The sequence below is a fragment of the Ochlerotatus camptorhynchus genome, unplaced genomic scaffold (assembly GCF_037179485.1).
Source record: "Ochlerotatus camptorhynchus isolate MF236.1 unplaced genomic scaffold, CSIRO-AGI_Acam_v1.1 ptg000624l, whole genome shotgun sequence".
Classification (NCBI taxonomy): domain Eukaryota; kingdom Metazoa; phylum Arthropoda; class Insecta; order Diptera; family Culicidae; genus Ochlerotatus; species Ochlerotatus camptorhynchus.
Genome location: NW_027041103.1, coordinates 91033 through 108285, shown reverse-complemented (window position 1 = coordinate 108285; position 17253 = coordinate 91033). Strand labels below are relative to the sequence as shown.

Here is a 17253-nt window from a genome sequence, read left to right as displayed (position 1 = left end):
TGGGACACACACGCACACACGCCTGATGATGATGGGGGTGGTGATGATTGCAGGTATGAACATAGGACGACCATCATCTCCATCGGATATGAATCACTCCAGCGGTGGTGGAGGGAACCGGTTGACACTACCCCTTCCGCTGACTGCTTGCCATCGATGTGATGTTTGCGGTAAATTATTAAGTACAAAACTGACCCTGAAACGGCATAAGGAACAGCAACATCTGCAGCCATTGAACAATGCCGTTTGCAATCTATGCCACAAAGTTTTTCGCACACTCAATAGCTTAAACAACCACAAGAGCATATACCATCGCAGACAGAAATTGCTCCACCATCATCACCAGCACCATGCTCAGCATCCGTTTGCTTCGGTGGCAGCGGTTGCCGCAGCAGCTGGTGCTGCCAGTCCGTTACATCACCCATCGCAGCATGCCTTGCTTGGGGATGCAAGCGGTGCTGGCTGTGACATTAAGCATAACATTGCAAAGCTAGAATTTCTATAATTGCTCAGCTGGAGTATATTTAATTTGTATAAATGTTCAACAAAGACTACGCGTTAGTGTAGAGACTCTTGGAAACCCCACTTGCGCAAGTCTTGGTCAATTAAAAATCAAAACCATTCAACAGAAATGCTAAATTGTTTGGCAACATAGAAAAAAATATGACGTTAAGTAAAACACATACACTGCAAAAGTTAGAGAAAATGATTGTGATTTTTTTTTTCTTATCGTAGACAAAAATACTCACATTTAGTTGGAGAAATCAACTGATGACAAGTGTTTGTCGAAATCGAATATACATAACATAATAACCCTAATCTATAGATTTTTCGCCTGAAACAAGTTAGTTTGCTGAGCGTTTTCGAAAGGCTGGCTAAACTATTGTTGAATTATTCTTTTGAAATTCATCATATTTATTTAGTTTTAATTTCATTAAAAACTATATTCAAAATATTATTTTTTAGACCTATCATTACGTTTACATATACCATTAAATATTTCTACTATGGTTATAGGTGTTATACAGCTAAATAGAGTTCTTTATTTTAATATATTTTCCCACATTAATGCGAAAAACGATCAGTTGGATTAACATTTTCGTTCTCCACACCATATGTGTACGTCTTTGTTTATCTTATTTAAGGGTACGACGAAAAACGAGCTTAGACAATATCGAAAAATTAAAAAAAGAACAAAGATTGATCAAGAAAAACAAAAAAAACGAACAACATACGAACGACTCATGAAGATAACCTTCGTAATCCTGCATGTAAAACATGGAAACATATTAGAAAATCATGCATTGGCTTTTTGATATGCAAAATGGGGATAACCACCTTACTTAACATGCATACTTAAACGGAACTGTTACATGCAAATCAAACAGACAAAGAGAAAAAAGGGCATCATACTTAAAATCCCTTTGACGTAAATTTGTTATTCGTTTCGCAGTCTCCTTGTTGAATAAAAATGTATTTCGGTCAATCTAACGAACGATGTGCAATAATCGATTTATATCATTTGGATGAATAACTATACTATTTTTGATCTATCGATCAATGTTGCTACGTTTCTAGAAAAGTTTAGCAACTTTTTCGGATTTTTTTTTTCCGCGGTAGAAGCCTCTAACTATTATTTGTTCCAGGAATTGGTTTCAAAAGGTAAAACTATTTTAAGGTGTATGTATGAAATTTCTACAACGTAACTGTATCTAAGGGCAGACTTTTAGAAGAAGTTAGAAATTATCATATTAGACTTTGATTTTTTGATGATAATTAAAAACATATATTCTATGATTGCTACAGTGAGTCCTTTCAATAAAAAAACAGTGATCGTTTGTCCAGGCAGTTAAAATCCTAAAAATCATTTGCTGGCTTGGGATCCCATGTACCAACTACCATTCGATAGTTGGTGTGAATTTGAAGCTGTAAAAAGGTATGACCATTTCCTAAATCATTTTAAATTATCATCAATAAAATTTCAATGCTAATTTGATACAATCCACTCACTGATACTGCTGTGCACCGAATGCTGGAGGTTCTTTAATCTGGACATTTTATTTTTTATGCAACATAATACTGTTTGATGGACATTGATGATGCAATAGCATCAACATCAAATTTTCGTTTGTTTATTGTGCATAGTAGGCACGAATAATTAACTCTTAAAAGTGCCCGGAATGATGGCATAGGTTTTCTGGATTTTGGTGCACGACGGTATCTGATGTTTAGTTGGAATATCATTGAAGTTTAAAATTACATTTCCCCGAACTTTTCCCTATAACAATATTTCCTTTTTTTCTAGAACCTCGAGAAATTAATGTTTTCCCTTTAAATTCAACAATCTTTTGCTACTTTTCCATAAAATCTCTTATGAAAGGTCTTACCAAAACTTTTCAATTATATGATTAATTAGCAGCAGACTGATTGGTTTTTAGCCGAACGAATTAATCGCACCATTCGTGCAGTTTAAAATGATGTTACCTACAACTTATGTCGTGGAACAATACTTTTTGATTATGTCTTCTCAAACCTTGAGATGCAAGCGCTTTACTTATGCTAAGCTAAACAAAATCTTAAATTACACTCAATTCTGTTTTTACACGATATTTTTTTCGCCGCTATTGTTGATCATGTCAGATAGCAACCAACCAAATTTAATGTAACTTATTTCATAAAATCACAAATAAAGCAAAGAAAACAATTGTGATTTTATAAATGCTGTAAATATGAAAATCGCATCAAAACATAATTCAGTGTAATCATATTGTCGAGCAGTTTTGGGACGACCATCTAACAGCGGAAAGTTAAGCAATAAATTACTATTTTTAAGCTTAGCACAAATAAGACCAGGGGTTGAAACGCGGTTGACGTTTTTTACTACACTCGCTTCGTTGTTGTGCGCGACATTATGTTTGTATTCGTACACTCATGTTTTACCGTCGTCTCTCTCAAACTACACAAACGGTAGAACAAGATTCGAGCAAAAGAAAATTATCAAATAATTATCATATGACAATGTGTAATTTCGATCTAATACCTTCCTTGTGTAAATTAACCCATTTCTGATCAGAAATGTTATATCTAGGACAACGTTGCTTGCTATTTTCAGAATTCACACAAGCACAACATTACAAGCTCTTATTATGAGAAAACCTAGAATAAATAGCTACGTGACGATCTTCGGCGACATTTTAGTTTGGTACTGTACTTTGATAGCTTGTTTTGCAAGTGTTGGCAGCAAAGGCAGCCAATTATCACAGAAAATGCGTCGATTACTAAATGCGCTGAATAAGACTCTATTTTCTGGAGGTTCTAGAACAAAACGTAAGGAAAATGGATGTAATGTCGGCCTAAATGCCCCTAATTTGGGCCCATACATAATTTCAGTAATCGACTTAATTTTCAATAGGGACCAAAAATATCCATTAGTACCGTCCCAATGACGAGTTCATCTAAATAAAATTGATAGATAGCTGATTTTTAGCGATGGGCTCAATCTTAGATCCATAGGCCAACATTAGAGCTATTTCCCCTATATCAATATATTGTTCCAAGGCAAAGTTCGAGTGGTAGGAAACGTCATTTTAAATTGCTCGAATTATGTGAGCCATTGATTGCTTCAGTTTGTTAACATCATTGGTGTCCCAAAACTGCTCGACAATAATTTAATAAAACAAGGAAAATTATTGTTAATAATTTAACTACCATTTTACATTAACAGTTTAGGTAGAAATAGGTAACCAAGGCAACATGTTTTGAAATCATTTTGTAAAATTACTATAAATAATGATAATTAAAAACAAACACTTTCCTGGAAACTGATTCTCGAAACAGTTTACCTTTTGGAGGCGAATCAATACGATAAAAAATGGAGTCCCCCGAGAACCATTTGATCCAATTTAATTTATCAAACGGAATTCGCCATTTTTGCTTGAGACCATGGATATTTAATTTCTACTCCATTTCTGATCAGAACAAGTGGAATTGCGCAGCAACCACATATATGGCACATGGGATTAGCTTATCCGTCTTCAATGTGCAAGTTTACACACTTAATCACGGCTTTTTCCTGCCCGGCAATTTTTTTACAGTTTTCGAACTGTAAATCACAAAAAAATACCGAACATTAGGCTATTCTCAATAAAACTACTGATATTCAGTAGTTTTTGCGACAAACTACTGAATACGGTAATAGCAAGTATTCAATTTTCCGTAACACAGCTTTACGGTGAATGACTAAAACTCAGTAAAATAGAGTACCAAGTTTTCAGGATTCATTAAGTTTTACTGAGAACGGTCATCAAACGAAATTCCAAAATTGCTAATCTCAACAGTAAGTCAACATGCTTGCTTCATCCTATACTCTGTGTGATAACAGAAATCCCTTGATAAAATAAGTGGAAACCAACGCAGGAGTGCAGAAACTGCCCGGAATGCATCGACTTACAGATGTTTCACTGATTTTGAAGCAAAAACATTCAATAACATTGCCTGTTGAGGAGCTCCAGACATGGACACGCAATCCAGCGCACCAACCGGCCGAACCACCAGGAAGCGCTAAACATGTTATCCTCAGTCCCCAAATAAAAATCGTAAAAATTAGAATCATTCTAATCCTACCCATCGTATGGAACCTCAAAAAATTCATTGACTACCAGGAAATCAACTTTTCTGATGACTTATTCATCAAAACGCTGCAATAAAAATGCAGAAAAACTCAGCAAAAAAGAGATGTTAACAAATAAATTACTGATAAAGACAGCAATTCCTTTACTGACTTAAACGGCAATTTTTGACATCTCAGAGATTCTGCGATTTACGCAGTTTTCAGTAAAAGTAAAAACTACTGCGTTGATTACTGAAAAGGCAGCCAACTTCGGAAATCTGAACTCTGTGTGCACTAATTCAAGCTATTTATAGATCAGCACCGGCACCGGCAACATCCACAAAGGTTTTTTTTCTTTCGAAGGGGAAGGATCATTAGTATGACAACCATTGTTATAGAGACAGTGTAGGTAAACACTGTCTCTATAACAACGGTTGTCATCGTAGAGGTAACTGCGTCTCTACGATTGCCATTGGAAGGAAAGTTGTGTTAGTATGGGTCAGGTTATTTGTTATTTGGATCGATCGGTAAAACAGATTTGTTTATTTAAATCTAATGGGGATAGATAATTAGGCATAGTGACAAACACGAGAAAACTACCGGACTAACAGACTTGAACTACTGGACCTTCCGCTCAGTAACAGAAACGGTAACCACTAAGCTACCAAGCCTAGCTTTATCAAATAACACTCACCGTTTGAATTTCAAAGTTTGCATGTTTTTTGACTTGGCTGCGCAACTAATTTTGGCAGGTTTTTAAAAGTCACACTTTATTATCAAGTTGAATGAAAAGAACAGTTTAGGTACTTTTTTATTACGGTGTACGTTAAACCAGTTCAAATTTATACCTACACTGCAAGGTGCTTCATTATGTAAAAAAGTATTTGCAATCATTAAGACCACCCTCCATTTTGATTCATGTCCCAAAAATATGAGTCAGTGGACAAAGTGTTGAAAATTGATGAAGGTTTAGAGGTCTCGCAAAAGGTTTAGGGATTGCTATGAAGACATATTAAACGACACAAATATCGCTCTAACTTATGAGTTATGAGTTAAGCTGTAGGGTGGTCTTCATGATTGCAAATATTATTTTCAACGTGAAGCAATCTAATGTTTTAGTATGCAAATACTGTTTTCAAAATAAAGCACTGAACGAACAAGGATCGATTACAATCTGTTAAATTTTATTTTTTTTTTTCAAATGTTGTGGTTCAAAAGGCAAATTAATAAAATTCATACCGATTTCTTGTGCCTAAAAAAACTCATAGCAACCTTCAGGCTAGTACACATAACTATTGTTTGACATGCAACTATGCTGCAGGGCTGAATGGCAACACATGTGCAACATCTGCGCTTCAATCCCTCAATGATAAACAGATTTGTGCTGCTCTGAGTCCCATTCGGAATGGAAAACCAAAATCCCCTCAGCAATTGTTGACGTTGGACGACGCAAAACGTGGAGTGTTTGGTTTTTTTGGGTTCTCTGGTTTTTTAGATGTAATTTTAGGAAGCTCTCCGAGCTTTAGTGACGTTAACGAATTTTAGTAACGTTTGAAGTTCACAAAACGTTTTTTTTTTCAAACTTAAACGACGTTTCAAATAAGTTCTACGAACAACCTTTAGAGAAATCCTATGAACATCAGGGATGTCCTACAAGCTTCAAGAATGTCCCACAAATTTCAGGGATATCATACGAACTTCAGAAAACTTACGATTTTCAGGGAAGTACTACAAACTTTAAGGTTCTGTAAACTTCAGAGAATTCCTACAGTTTTCATAAAAGTTATCTGAGAACTCCATTGAATTCCTCCTCTGAAGCTCACAAAATGACAGCTTAAGAAAGCTGTGATGGATTTCAAATTGATTAACAAATCAAATCAATGCGTGTTCTTTCATAACGAATGTAATTTTTGAGATTGATTTTTATTTTTTCGAAAGTAATTGAAATGCAGTGTTACGCAAATTTTTGCAGCTCCATTGCAAGTGCACTGGTAAAACGTAACATGACTATGAGAACTATTTTGAAGGGATTTCTGAAAAAATAAATTATTGGATTCACACTTAAAATTCAATACAAATTGGTTCGAAAATCATTTCGTCTCCGCCAGACCTATGGTTCTGAGATTTTCGGAGAAGATCTAGGACTTCCTGAGATCTTCGAAGATGTTTAAGGAGCTTTTGGATAGTATTGGGTTATGTGAACTTCAGAGAAGCTTTGGAATTTTCAAAGAAATTCTGCAGGTTTTCCAAGAGGTTGTGAGTACTCCGGTATAGTTCTGGGAAATCCGATGTTTTTTGTGAACTTAGTTGAAGTTCTGTTAACTCCACTGTAGTTTGGGGAACTCTGATGGAGTTCTGGAAGCTCTGTTAAAACTCCTTTGAAGATCGAGAATTGAAGTTCTGGGAATTCCATTTAAGCTCTAGGAACTTCCTGAAGCTCTGAGAATTTTCCTGAAGTTTTGAGAGCTATAAAGTGTCCAACATACGTTTTCCGAGATATTTTTGCTCTGAACTTTTTCAATGAGTTCACTAAGTTGCATAAGTCATATGGACCTATTCAAAAAAGTTAAAGTTTCAAAATCCATCACAATCTTTCAGTATCAAGTTGTCCAAAAGGTGCAAACCTTCCAGTTTAAAAAAAACTGCCTTATATTTATATGCCATGGTAATAGTAGTGGTGATTGAAACAGCTCCATTATTATTTAACCGTGACAGTTCCCAAATAAAGAAAGTTGAGAATCGACTAATTTAAAATGCGTTCTTATAGACTAGCTACTTTTGAAAGATTCGTTCACGTACATTTGCTTTGCAAGCATCACTTCCTTTATAGGGTAGTATATCGGCATAAGGGCTTTTTTCCGTCGTATCGAGCAAAATCATCAAATATATGAATTATTTCGTTCCTATATATGATAATTTTGCTCAATATGGTGGAAATAGGCGCATATGCCGAAATAGTTATCTACCCTATAGAGAAACCGAGTAAAAAAACGTATTAAGAATGACGTTATCCTATGCCGATACATTGAATCCGTATACTACCGTATCCTTATGGAAAATATCCATGATCCGAAGGACATACGATCAGAAGAAGTGATTTCCTAAAAAAAAAAATTCACCGTTCACCGGTTCATAATTCGCATTCACGATAATGCCAACTTGACGGCAATGGAGGGGGGTTCAAAATCACTTTTGAATATATGCAATACGGGAGAAAAAGTGTATACAAGCTTAGTTTTGCTTACCGAATCTCAGTAAATTGGTACCACCGAGCAGGTTAAGGTTAAGAGAAATCTTAACAAAAGTCACGTTTGGTTGCTGAGTTTCGGAAAATGCTTCGATGAATCTCAGTAAGCAAAGGTCATTTTGTTGATGAGATTTCAGGAATATTTAATGCCAAGCTCCTCGGTGGTGCCAAAATTACGTCATTTCGGCAAACAACATTGATATATATTAGAAAATTTTCTAATGGCAATGTATGTTGGGACTTTCAAACGAGCGAGATAAAATTGTCCACCATTGAACCAATTCCACCAACACAAACTTGTTGAGAGGCTCTACCCAGTTGTATTTTTTGATTGAACAGTTTTTCACATTTGGTAAAACTCTACCGATATTTTTTGTTTCTTGGAACAGATTTGAATACAATGATTTTTTTTGGAAAAATACTGAGGCAAAAATTAGTACACATAATGATACTAAAAAACAAAAACCTAAAATTAGTAAAAAGAGTTTATGAGTTGTTCGACGACTGACTAGATTTAACGAAACAAAACAAAAGAATATTTAAGATGTTTAAACCAATCAGAAATTGCAGAAGGGGCAAGAAAAGACACATTCAAAATTTTGTAGTTACCACATATAAAATAGTATTAGACATGGTGATTTTTAATGTTGAAAAATCGGAACATCTTGCTCCTATGCTTTTAACCGCGGGGTGCAAAAAGAGAAACAAAAAGCAAAAAAGATGCAAAAAGAAACTGTAATAACAAACATTTAAATTTAACAATCGAATTGGAATGTGATTAATTTCGAAATTACTGATTATACAAAATTCGAAATTCAAAATTGTTATCAAAATATATAATTTATGCGAAAACATGTTTGTGATTGTCAAAAAAGACTGAAAATTTAAAATTATATTTTTTTTTATATACATTATCGGATTGGGCTAAACAAAAATTATAAGCAAAAGTAATTTAAAGTAATCAAACAAAAGTCTGATTTTGATAATTCGATACCAAAATTAATATTATTAAAAGAAATATATTTATAAAATCAAATGAAATCTGGCAATTTTTAGAAGACTTAAAAATTTAAAATTATTCTATTTATTTTCTGTTATTTATATTACGTTTATTTATTACGTTCTCAATGAAAAAGAATGAAAACGACCGGTTAAATTAAAATCTCATTTCCTCTTCTTTGCAAAAATGTACACATGAATACAGTCCCTCCGCATACGTTAGCTGTTTTAAACAAAAGATTAAAGAAAACAAAACAAAAAAAGATCAACAACAGATTGTAGAAAATAATGCATTGTAAATATAAAGAACCTTACAAAACAATGTATCACACAGATTTACTAACAGAAAAAACGACTGCAAATAGCTTAATCTAAACACACCTACATATTAAAAACCGAATCATTCAAACCTGAGTTGATAGTGAAGATGGGTTTATGTTCAATCTCCAATACCAGACGCGTTAACTCTTATCAATACACAATTACACAAACGAGCAGACAACTATATAAAAGGAAAAATTTATTCAGCACTATCCATTAGCTTCTTAATGCAGTACACAAACACATCTACTATATAGCTACATTTGATTTGGTCTACGTCTACACAAAGAAACACAAATAACAAATATATTAAAGATTTTAAAGATAAAAATGATGTACTAAGGATCAAATACAAGAAGTTTATTTTTACAAGTATCACATTGAATAGCTCATTATAGAATAATTTTTGTACGTTTTCATACTTATTTTATATCACTATAGTTAATTGTTCACTTATAATGGCGTAATAGATCAGCTTGTGTCTATGTTAATGCATTTGTATCCAATTCCATGTTACTGATTTTGGCATTTCTATTTGTAGACGACAGAGCAACAAAATAATGAAAAAAATATAATTTTCCATATTATCACAGTACATAGTAAACAGTAAATGAGAATTTTATTTCTTATGCAGGACATACACTAAATAGCATTTTAGACAGTAGACAAGTATGATAAACGATCTGAATCTATTTTCCGGCATCTCGACAAACCAACTATAACGCATGTAAATGTGCGCCAGTAATGAATGAGAAATAAAAAAAATAAAAAAGTGAAGCAGCAAATTGAAGGGATATTTATTTACATTGAATACAAAGTGAAATAAGAACAAAAAATAGATCCGCATTACAATTAATAAAAAAAAAAAAAAACAATATATTTCTTCTTAAAATTACCGTTAAATAAGCATTTAAAGAATATGTTTATTTCAGTGAAAACATTCAGAATACTAACACATGATCAATATTTTTTACAAATATACGATAAAAAGTAAAACAAAAAAAACTTCAAAGGTTTCCCTTCATTACCAATATGACAGCAATGAGTCTTTCAATCTACTACCGCAAAGATTCGAACGAGAACTGAACATTGACATTTATCAGTGCTTCTGAGACTGTATCCAAGTAGGCAGGCCCCAAACACGTTCGAGAATCTACTGAAAGAGGGTCACTCTTTCTCACTCCAACCTCTAACTATCTCTTGATGCTGTCTATCTGTCTGTCTTCCTCTATCCTTGCTATCTGGAAGCGCATTCACAATCTGTCTCTCTTTTCTCACTGTAGCTTAACAAAAATTAAAATAAGTTTTAAAAATACCAACAAAAATCACACCAAAATCAACCAAAATAAATACGGGTAGTTTTTGGAATATTTTTTCGTATGTCTTGTTCCAGGCTGCTCTCCTAAGAAACTGTTTTCATGTCAGCTGTGCGGTAAAGTATTATGTTCAAAAGCATCATTGAAACGACATATCGCTGATAAACATGCAGAAAGACAGGAAGAATACCGTTGCATCATTTGCGAGCGGGTCTATTGCTCTAGAAATTCCCTGATGACGCACATCTATACGTATCATAAGTCCCGTCCAGGGGAAATGGAAATGAAGGACATTAAGTTCTTCTAATGCCAACATCGGGCGCCCTTGCCACTAGTTGCCGTCTTGGAATACAATTTTAAGCAAACAATTAAGCAAAGTTTTGAACATAGCAAGCAAGCAAATTCTGTAATACAATCACAATAGGAAGTAGACTACGCTAATAGGTACATAAGTGGTGATATCGTCATTTTACTACTTCATCGACTATCGGCCGTGCAGGGGGCGCTCATCGCAAATACAAGAACAAAGCAAAACACAAAAACCCTTTGCGACCCGAAGAAGCACAAGTGGTATTCCCATTCGCCAAGGTTAGAACGATACTTTTAGCTACCAAAACCAATTACACCAGATTCTAAAAATCTTTTTCTACACATAATCTTCATATAAAATAGTTCCTCTTGCTAGAATCAAACGCTACTTTACTTGCATTGATTTTTTTTTCGATAAAATAGATAGATAAAGCCAAACCAGTCGCAAGTTGTGAGAAGTAAAAAACCAGAAATATTTGAACGCCATATTTAAATAATGAAGCATTTATCCCCTTTCTTCAGTATCTATACTGCATTGCACCCGTTTTTCTGTCCGAAAACGATATGCCTGATATCAACTACGTAGTGTTAATCTATAGTTGCTATCTACAGTAGATTCGGAAATTTCCTATTACTTAATTTAAATATATAATAGTCAATACCTGAACATTTCGAAAACCTGACTTCAAAAGTTATGGAATCTTTCAGCTACAGCTACCTCCCACTAACCCCTTTATCATGATCTTGAACATTGCAAGTGCAGCAAAGCAACCCAATCTTCCCCTTTTGTGTCTCAGCGTAGGAGCAAAGTGCCATTTTGTTTGCAATCTCCACAGCACACTCTGTTTTATCGATGTGATTCGAAGTGTGATACCGTAAATCCTTCTCAAATTTGGTATTACTGTTGTTAAAAGCTGACTAGTAGCCTGTTTAGGGTGCAATTGGGATGCTGGAATGTGCTCTATCATAAGAATAATCATAATCAAAAGAAATTCGTGTAGTATTTGTAACAGAAATTGTGTATATTTTTGTGTTACGTGTTCTGTGTTCATATCGCATGCTTTTGATGTATAACTTTTGTACTTTGTATAACCTTTTTCTGTGTTGCACAACAACGATTCTCACTTCATGAAACATGACGTTCAACTATTGATAGTCCGAGGCGAAGTGCCGGAGCCAATTCGTATGATATTCTAGTCTGGTAGGTATAGCAATGACTCGCGGGAACACGACTCGGCAGTTCGGCACAGATAAATATTATCTATCTGTTTTACCGGGAAAAAAAACATCTTCACATTTTCTTCACGTCATTGCTCATGCTATAGTAACTACATACTTTCACATCTGAACATTATAATAAAATAAACGGTGTTATCCAACTGAAGAGTACGTAAAAAAATGTAAAAAAGGTACAGAGATCAAATGAAAGATTACGCTTTGTCCGCATCATACTCGTAGAATTGTGTTTGCAGTAATGTTTAATTTTGTGTCCCGGCTCATACAGGAACCAAATCGTAAGAATACTCAGCATTCCCTGGAACACACTATTCTACTGTACGTACCGTACCACGGCAGCTGAGTGCTCTTCACGACATTTGTGTCCTCCAAGTGTTCACACGTGCAGCATGATCGCAATGAGTAATAACTAAAAACCGGAAATCGTTTGCTGTTGCTTTGCCATTGTAGCGAGTGAAATATTTCTTCAGATGGATGTTGCTTTTTTGTTTTCATTTAATTGCCTTCTAATGTTCGGTGATCACAGCATGTAAGTTGATTACTCTTGTTTTCCTTTTGTTTTTTCATTGTTATACTCGTTTTCGTTTCTCGTTCACACCGATTATTTTAGTTCTGTTCATTATATAAAGGATAAAAATACTTCTACTTTCTACTTCCCATTACCTTTCTTTAAAAAAAAAACTTAAAGAAAAACAGTATTCTAGCGCAACTTTCCAATTTACTACTAAACATTAAACCCCCTATGAGCACCAAGGATAATTCTAAAATCTGACATCTTACTTGTTTTCCCTCCAAACCCAGCAGGACAACAAAGTGCTGTCTCGGCAGCGTCCTCATCTCAGCTAACACCGCTGCGCATGCCACCGCCCACTAGTGGTGGCATCAATGAGCCGCAAGAATGTCCCTACTGTCGAAGAACCTTCTCTTGCTACTACTCACTTAAGCGACACTTTCAAGACAAACATGAACAATCCGATACGCTGTACGTATGTGAATTCTGCCATCGCCGATATCGGACGAAAAATTCGCTAACGACACACAAAAGCCTCCAGCACCGTGGGTCGAGTGGAATGCTAAAGCGACTACTGAAGACATCGGCCATCAAGAACGTGCTCGGCGGATCAAGCACCAACAGCAACTCAGGTATTCACGGTTCCAGCCATCCGCGGCCACATCTCTTCGATTTCGCCGCAGAGCTAGGGCAACCTCCACCAGGTATACAGTAAAATTATTTCCTTTTCTCCCATCTGAGGAGAAAGGAGGAACAGGAAACAACATACGCAGCTAAGTCATCCATTTTTAGTGTATACAATATTCAATAAGTATAACTGGCAGTTTGTCCATGTCTAAAGAGTTGTCAAATCACACGCGATCAGCGATCGTCAACTACCAGCATATCTATGATTTTCCTTCCTCTTTTCGACAGATTTTTTCTTATTCTCGGTAAGGAAGCAAATCAAAGGAGCATATCTTAAACAATTCATGGAGTGTGAGATGGCGAATGTGCAATATAATAAATTGATAAAATCAAAAATCACATTTTAAGTTGTAACAAAATTCAGTCCTTAGGATATGTTTTCTTCCTTCTTTTTAAATCTGTTATGACCTTAACGTCAAATATCCAATTATTAGTAGTGTTTTTGACTCGGTTTACAGTTTTTATTTAACACTGACACATGTCGTATTCAACGATTTCAACACAAAATATGACGCAATTCCTATTATTCCCAGAAACCTCCAAAACTTTGCCTCTAAGAAGTGACGTGGAAAGCACAAAGACATTATTTCTGTATAGTTTACTAATGTTGTGGGATGAGCAAACTTACATCAATCTACGGCAGCTTCAAATGATGAACACAGTCTTTTAATGGCAAAGGTGATAAGAAACTAGCTTCTGATACATTAAAAATTAAAATTAAATAATATGAATTCGCATATGTCGATGGAGTCAACATGATTACATTGAAAACATTTGAATGTACCGTGTCTAGTTGATCTGAAGTTCTCAAACTTTCAATATCCAAATTTTTCGCGACTACCATACCTACATGGTTTGGATTTCTGTTTAATCAAATCTGGCGATAATTAAGAAAATTTATTTAATTAGCTTTGAACTGAGAGATCTTCGATATAACTTTTGATAACTATATGGTGTACCAGCTAATATAAATTCGGTTTATTAATACACTCAGGTCTTTTTTACACGGGAGATTTATACCGTGTAAATAAAGTCTTTCAAACATGTTCACATGCTGAAATATCTTTTTTTTTAATGGATGTTGATGAAAAAGAAACTTAGTATGGTAGATTACCCAGTTTTGGTCCTAGCTCCAGTATTTGACCCTAGTGAGAATATGTGAGACCGATAACATTGATGAAATCGGCTCAAGGTGGCTTTATTTCAGTAACAGTCAAAAGACAAAATTTCAGTTCAATTTAGTAGCCCTACATTTCGGTTGATTCCAACATGTCTTCGATTTTGACGTTCTGGTTCGATGGGATTTGACGTTTTAGTTCAGAGTGCTATACTGAAGTAATAGGCAAATTAACACGTTGTTGGAAATTTCAGTTTCATGTTTGTTTTAATCCATGTTAAATTTACTTCCAAGTATTGAAGATTCACAGAAACCGTTTTTTCCTAAATAATTCAATCGCGGTAGCTTTGCGGAGCCGTAGTTCATTATGCATTTTACAATGTTTCTTTAAACTAGAGTTAGCTGAAGGGGCCGAATACTCGTGGCTTTTTCGAGTTTACGGGCTACAATTTATAAACAGATTGGGAGGGGATCTAAGAAAATTTAATCAGGAAAGCGATTGATATTTTATCTCCATCGCCGTTGTATTGCAGTATTCGATTTGAACGTGGGAGATGCACTGCGGTGACGGATAAGTGCTCTTAGTTTTTTTGAAAGGACAGATGGTTGACGATAAAACTCTACCGAAACACACAAAAAAAACACTAAAAATGGGCATGGTTTGGGACAAAGATGAGAGACACTTAGTTTGGAACACGGACAAACAAAATGAAAATACATTCTTGTTAAGTAATTTTATCTATCAAAATTGATGATCGACGAAAACAATGACCACTTAAAAGTTAGTTGCATCAAAAGTGTTTTCAACATCGGAAGCATCAAACTAATGATATTCCTCACGGAATCAGATATATTCAACATTTCGACAATGTAATCCACAGTTCCAAAAAACATGAACATAACATCATGTTGATTTGGCTGTAAAGTTAAAGCATTTGAAGCCTTGTAAGAACCTGGATGTCGTGAAAAGTTCCTATCAAAATCGAATGATGTGAGACCCAGTGGATGGGTTTTCGGAACATTACCGCTACTTCATGATTTTTCCAAGATAAATCAAGGTTCAATACGCGAGGGTTTCCATTCCTGGATCGCTGGAGGTCAAAGTGGATGTTACCCGAGTTAATTCTGGAAGATGGAGCGACAGTTCTCAGGACTTCTAAGAAGAAACACTTCAAAGACCGCTCGAGTTTTTCTCTCTGCTGCTTGTACCTCAGACAATCAGCGGGAGCATGCGGAATTCAAAAACAATAAACACATTTCGAGGTGGCTCGACAAGAATCCTCCGTATGCTTCTCCTCACACAAACCGCTGCAGTGTGCCCTAGTTGCTAGCATTTTGTTCAGTTCATTAACTTTGGTACAAACAAGTAGGCCTTCTTCATTCCAACGAGGGAGACTGAATACATTAGAATGCAGTCAACTTAGGGTTATGTTAGGGTTCTTTAAGACACCAACCCGGCCTTTCAGGAGTCATACTCGCTTCGCTGACAATTCCTACGATTTCAAAATTCCGACAGGGAATGTACACGCGATACTCCATCGAAAAAAGCTCAATCCTGTTTGCCTGCACATGGTCACCAACGGTAATGCCCAGTTTGTTTGGACTCACCTTCATAATCTCGTTCACGGTCGCAAAATATTTTACCAGATCCTTTGAAGTCTGATTAAAATTCAAAGCTTTTTGTTTTTGCTGGAAGAAAACAACCAACTATCGCTTCTTCTAAGTAAGCCTAAGAGCATGGGGAGCTGGTGTTTTCGAGGGTACAGGAAGACAGTGTCAAAGGTGGACGAAGGGTGGACCTCAGGACACCCAAAACATCACCACCAAAGGCATCCATGTCATCAGAAGGAAGCAGAGTTTTCAGAGAATCATCTTTAGAGATATCGGGACGTAAATCCACTGCGTACTTTGATCTTTTGCACGGAAAACAAATCAAGGGAAAAAAAATCCTTTGATTGTAGTATTAATGGTGCAGCATTTTAAAGGAGAACTTGAAGATTTCGGGTGTAGAAGCAACTACAAAATCCAGCTACATAAGGCAAATGAACTGTCAAACTTCGTTCGAACGACGTCTCCTTTGTTATCATTAATTAATTAATTTAGCTTTATTTAGGAGGCTTTCAGCCTTAGGCTGGTTCGCCTCCGTCCTTTGTTATCATTGAAAAGGTATTGCGCACTGCAAGAAATTTTGTATTCATAAGTCGTGCGCAACTACGGTTTTACGTTAAATCTGTTTGGTATTTTCGGGACACTTATTCTTTGGCTAATAAGGAATAAGTGCGCCGAAGACACCAAAAATATTTAATGTAGAACCGTAGTTTTATAAGCGCTTCTGCACAACTAATAAAAAAATCATAGAAATGCATAATAAATAAGGCAGACAATAGTTCGTTTTGAGCTTTCCGAAGCCTGTACAAAATTAAAAACAGTTGTTTGAATTATCTTTTACAGCGACAGCTTTTAACCAACATATCACAACAGCGTTGATTTTTGTGAAAGGTTAATAGGGTTGAGCGCTACTTCGTCGTAATCGTCCATTTCCGTTCTATCGAGCAGAAAACATCAGTATCATCAATGATTTCACCGTGCACAAAGCAGTAATACGTTTGTACCGATGCGTTAGTTCACAAGCTACAACACAAAGCCTATTAGAGTGTGTTGTGTGAATATTTACACTCATTGTTCTCAAAACAAAAGAAGTGCTCCTAGAGAACTCGCCTTTTCTATCTTCATCCGTAGGACGAAGAAAATCCAATGGCGTTTCAATGCGTTTGGACGGAATTTAAACTCGTAGGACGAATTTGGAATCAAAAAGCAGTGTTAGATTTTTAACAATATCTCAACAATGTGTGGCTCTTTAACAAATTCAACGGTACTTATCTTCTTCTTCTTCTTCGCATT

At 35.5% G+C, this 17253-nt stretch overlaps 2 protein-coding genes across 4 annotated transcripts in view; both read left to right on the top strand.

The window, feature by feature from the left end:
* Positions 1 to 11056, top strand: part of br (broad-complex core protein) — a 155229-nt gene extending 144173 nt beyond the window's left edge. For 2 of the 3 annotated variants that reach the window (XM_065237473.1, XM_065237470.1), the window contains exon 8: positions 54 to 9925. In XM_065237473.1, coding sequence (XP_065093545.1) covers positions 54 to 505 — 452 coding nt within the window. In that variant the 3' untranslated portion in view covers positions 506 to 9925. Of the gene's footprint in view, positions 1 to 53; positions 9926 to 10569 lie in introns of those variants that run through there. The other variant, XM_065237475.1, reaches the window with a different exon arrangement.
* LOC135714159 (broad-complex core protein isoforms 1/2/3/4/5-like) lies at positions 10799 to 16407 on the top strand. Its single transcript, XM_065237452.1, has 3 exons — positions 10799 to 10832; positions 10946 to 11080; positions 12839 to 16407. The coding sequence occupies exons 1-3, from the start codon at positions 10799 to 10801 to the stop codon at positions 13261 to 13263; spliced, it is 594 nt and encodes a 197-aa protein (XP_065093524.1). The 3' UTR covers positions 13264 to 16407.
* Positions 16408 to 17253: the final 846 nt, after the last annotated feature.

Excerpts from the sequence above, each read along its gene's own strand:
- LOC135714159 (XM_065237452.1), top strand. The coding sequence starts at position 10,799 with ATGCCAACATCGGGCGCCCTTGCCACTAGTTGCC. Across the intron at positions 10,833-10,945 it reads CGCCCTTGCCACTAGTTGCC|TGGTGATATCGTCATTTTAC; the intron begins GTCTTGGAATAC and ends TAGGTACATAAG. Across the intron at positions 11,081-12,838 it reads TGGTATTCCCATTCGCCAAG|CAGGACAACAAAGTGCTGTC; the intron begins GTTAGAACGATA and ends CTCCAAACCCAG.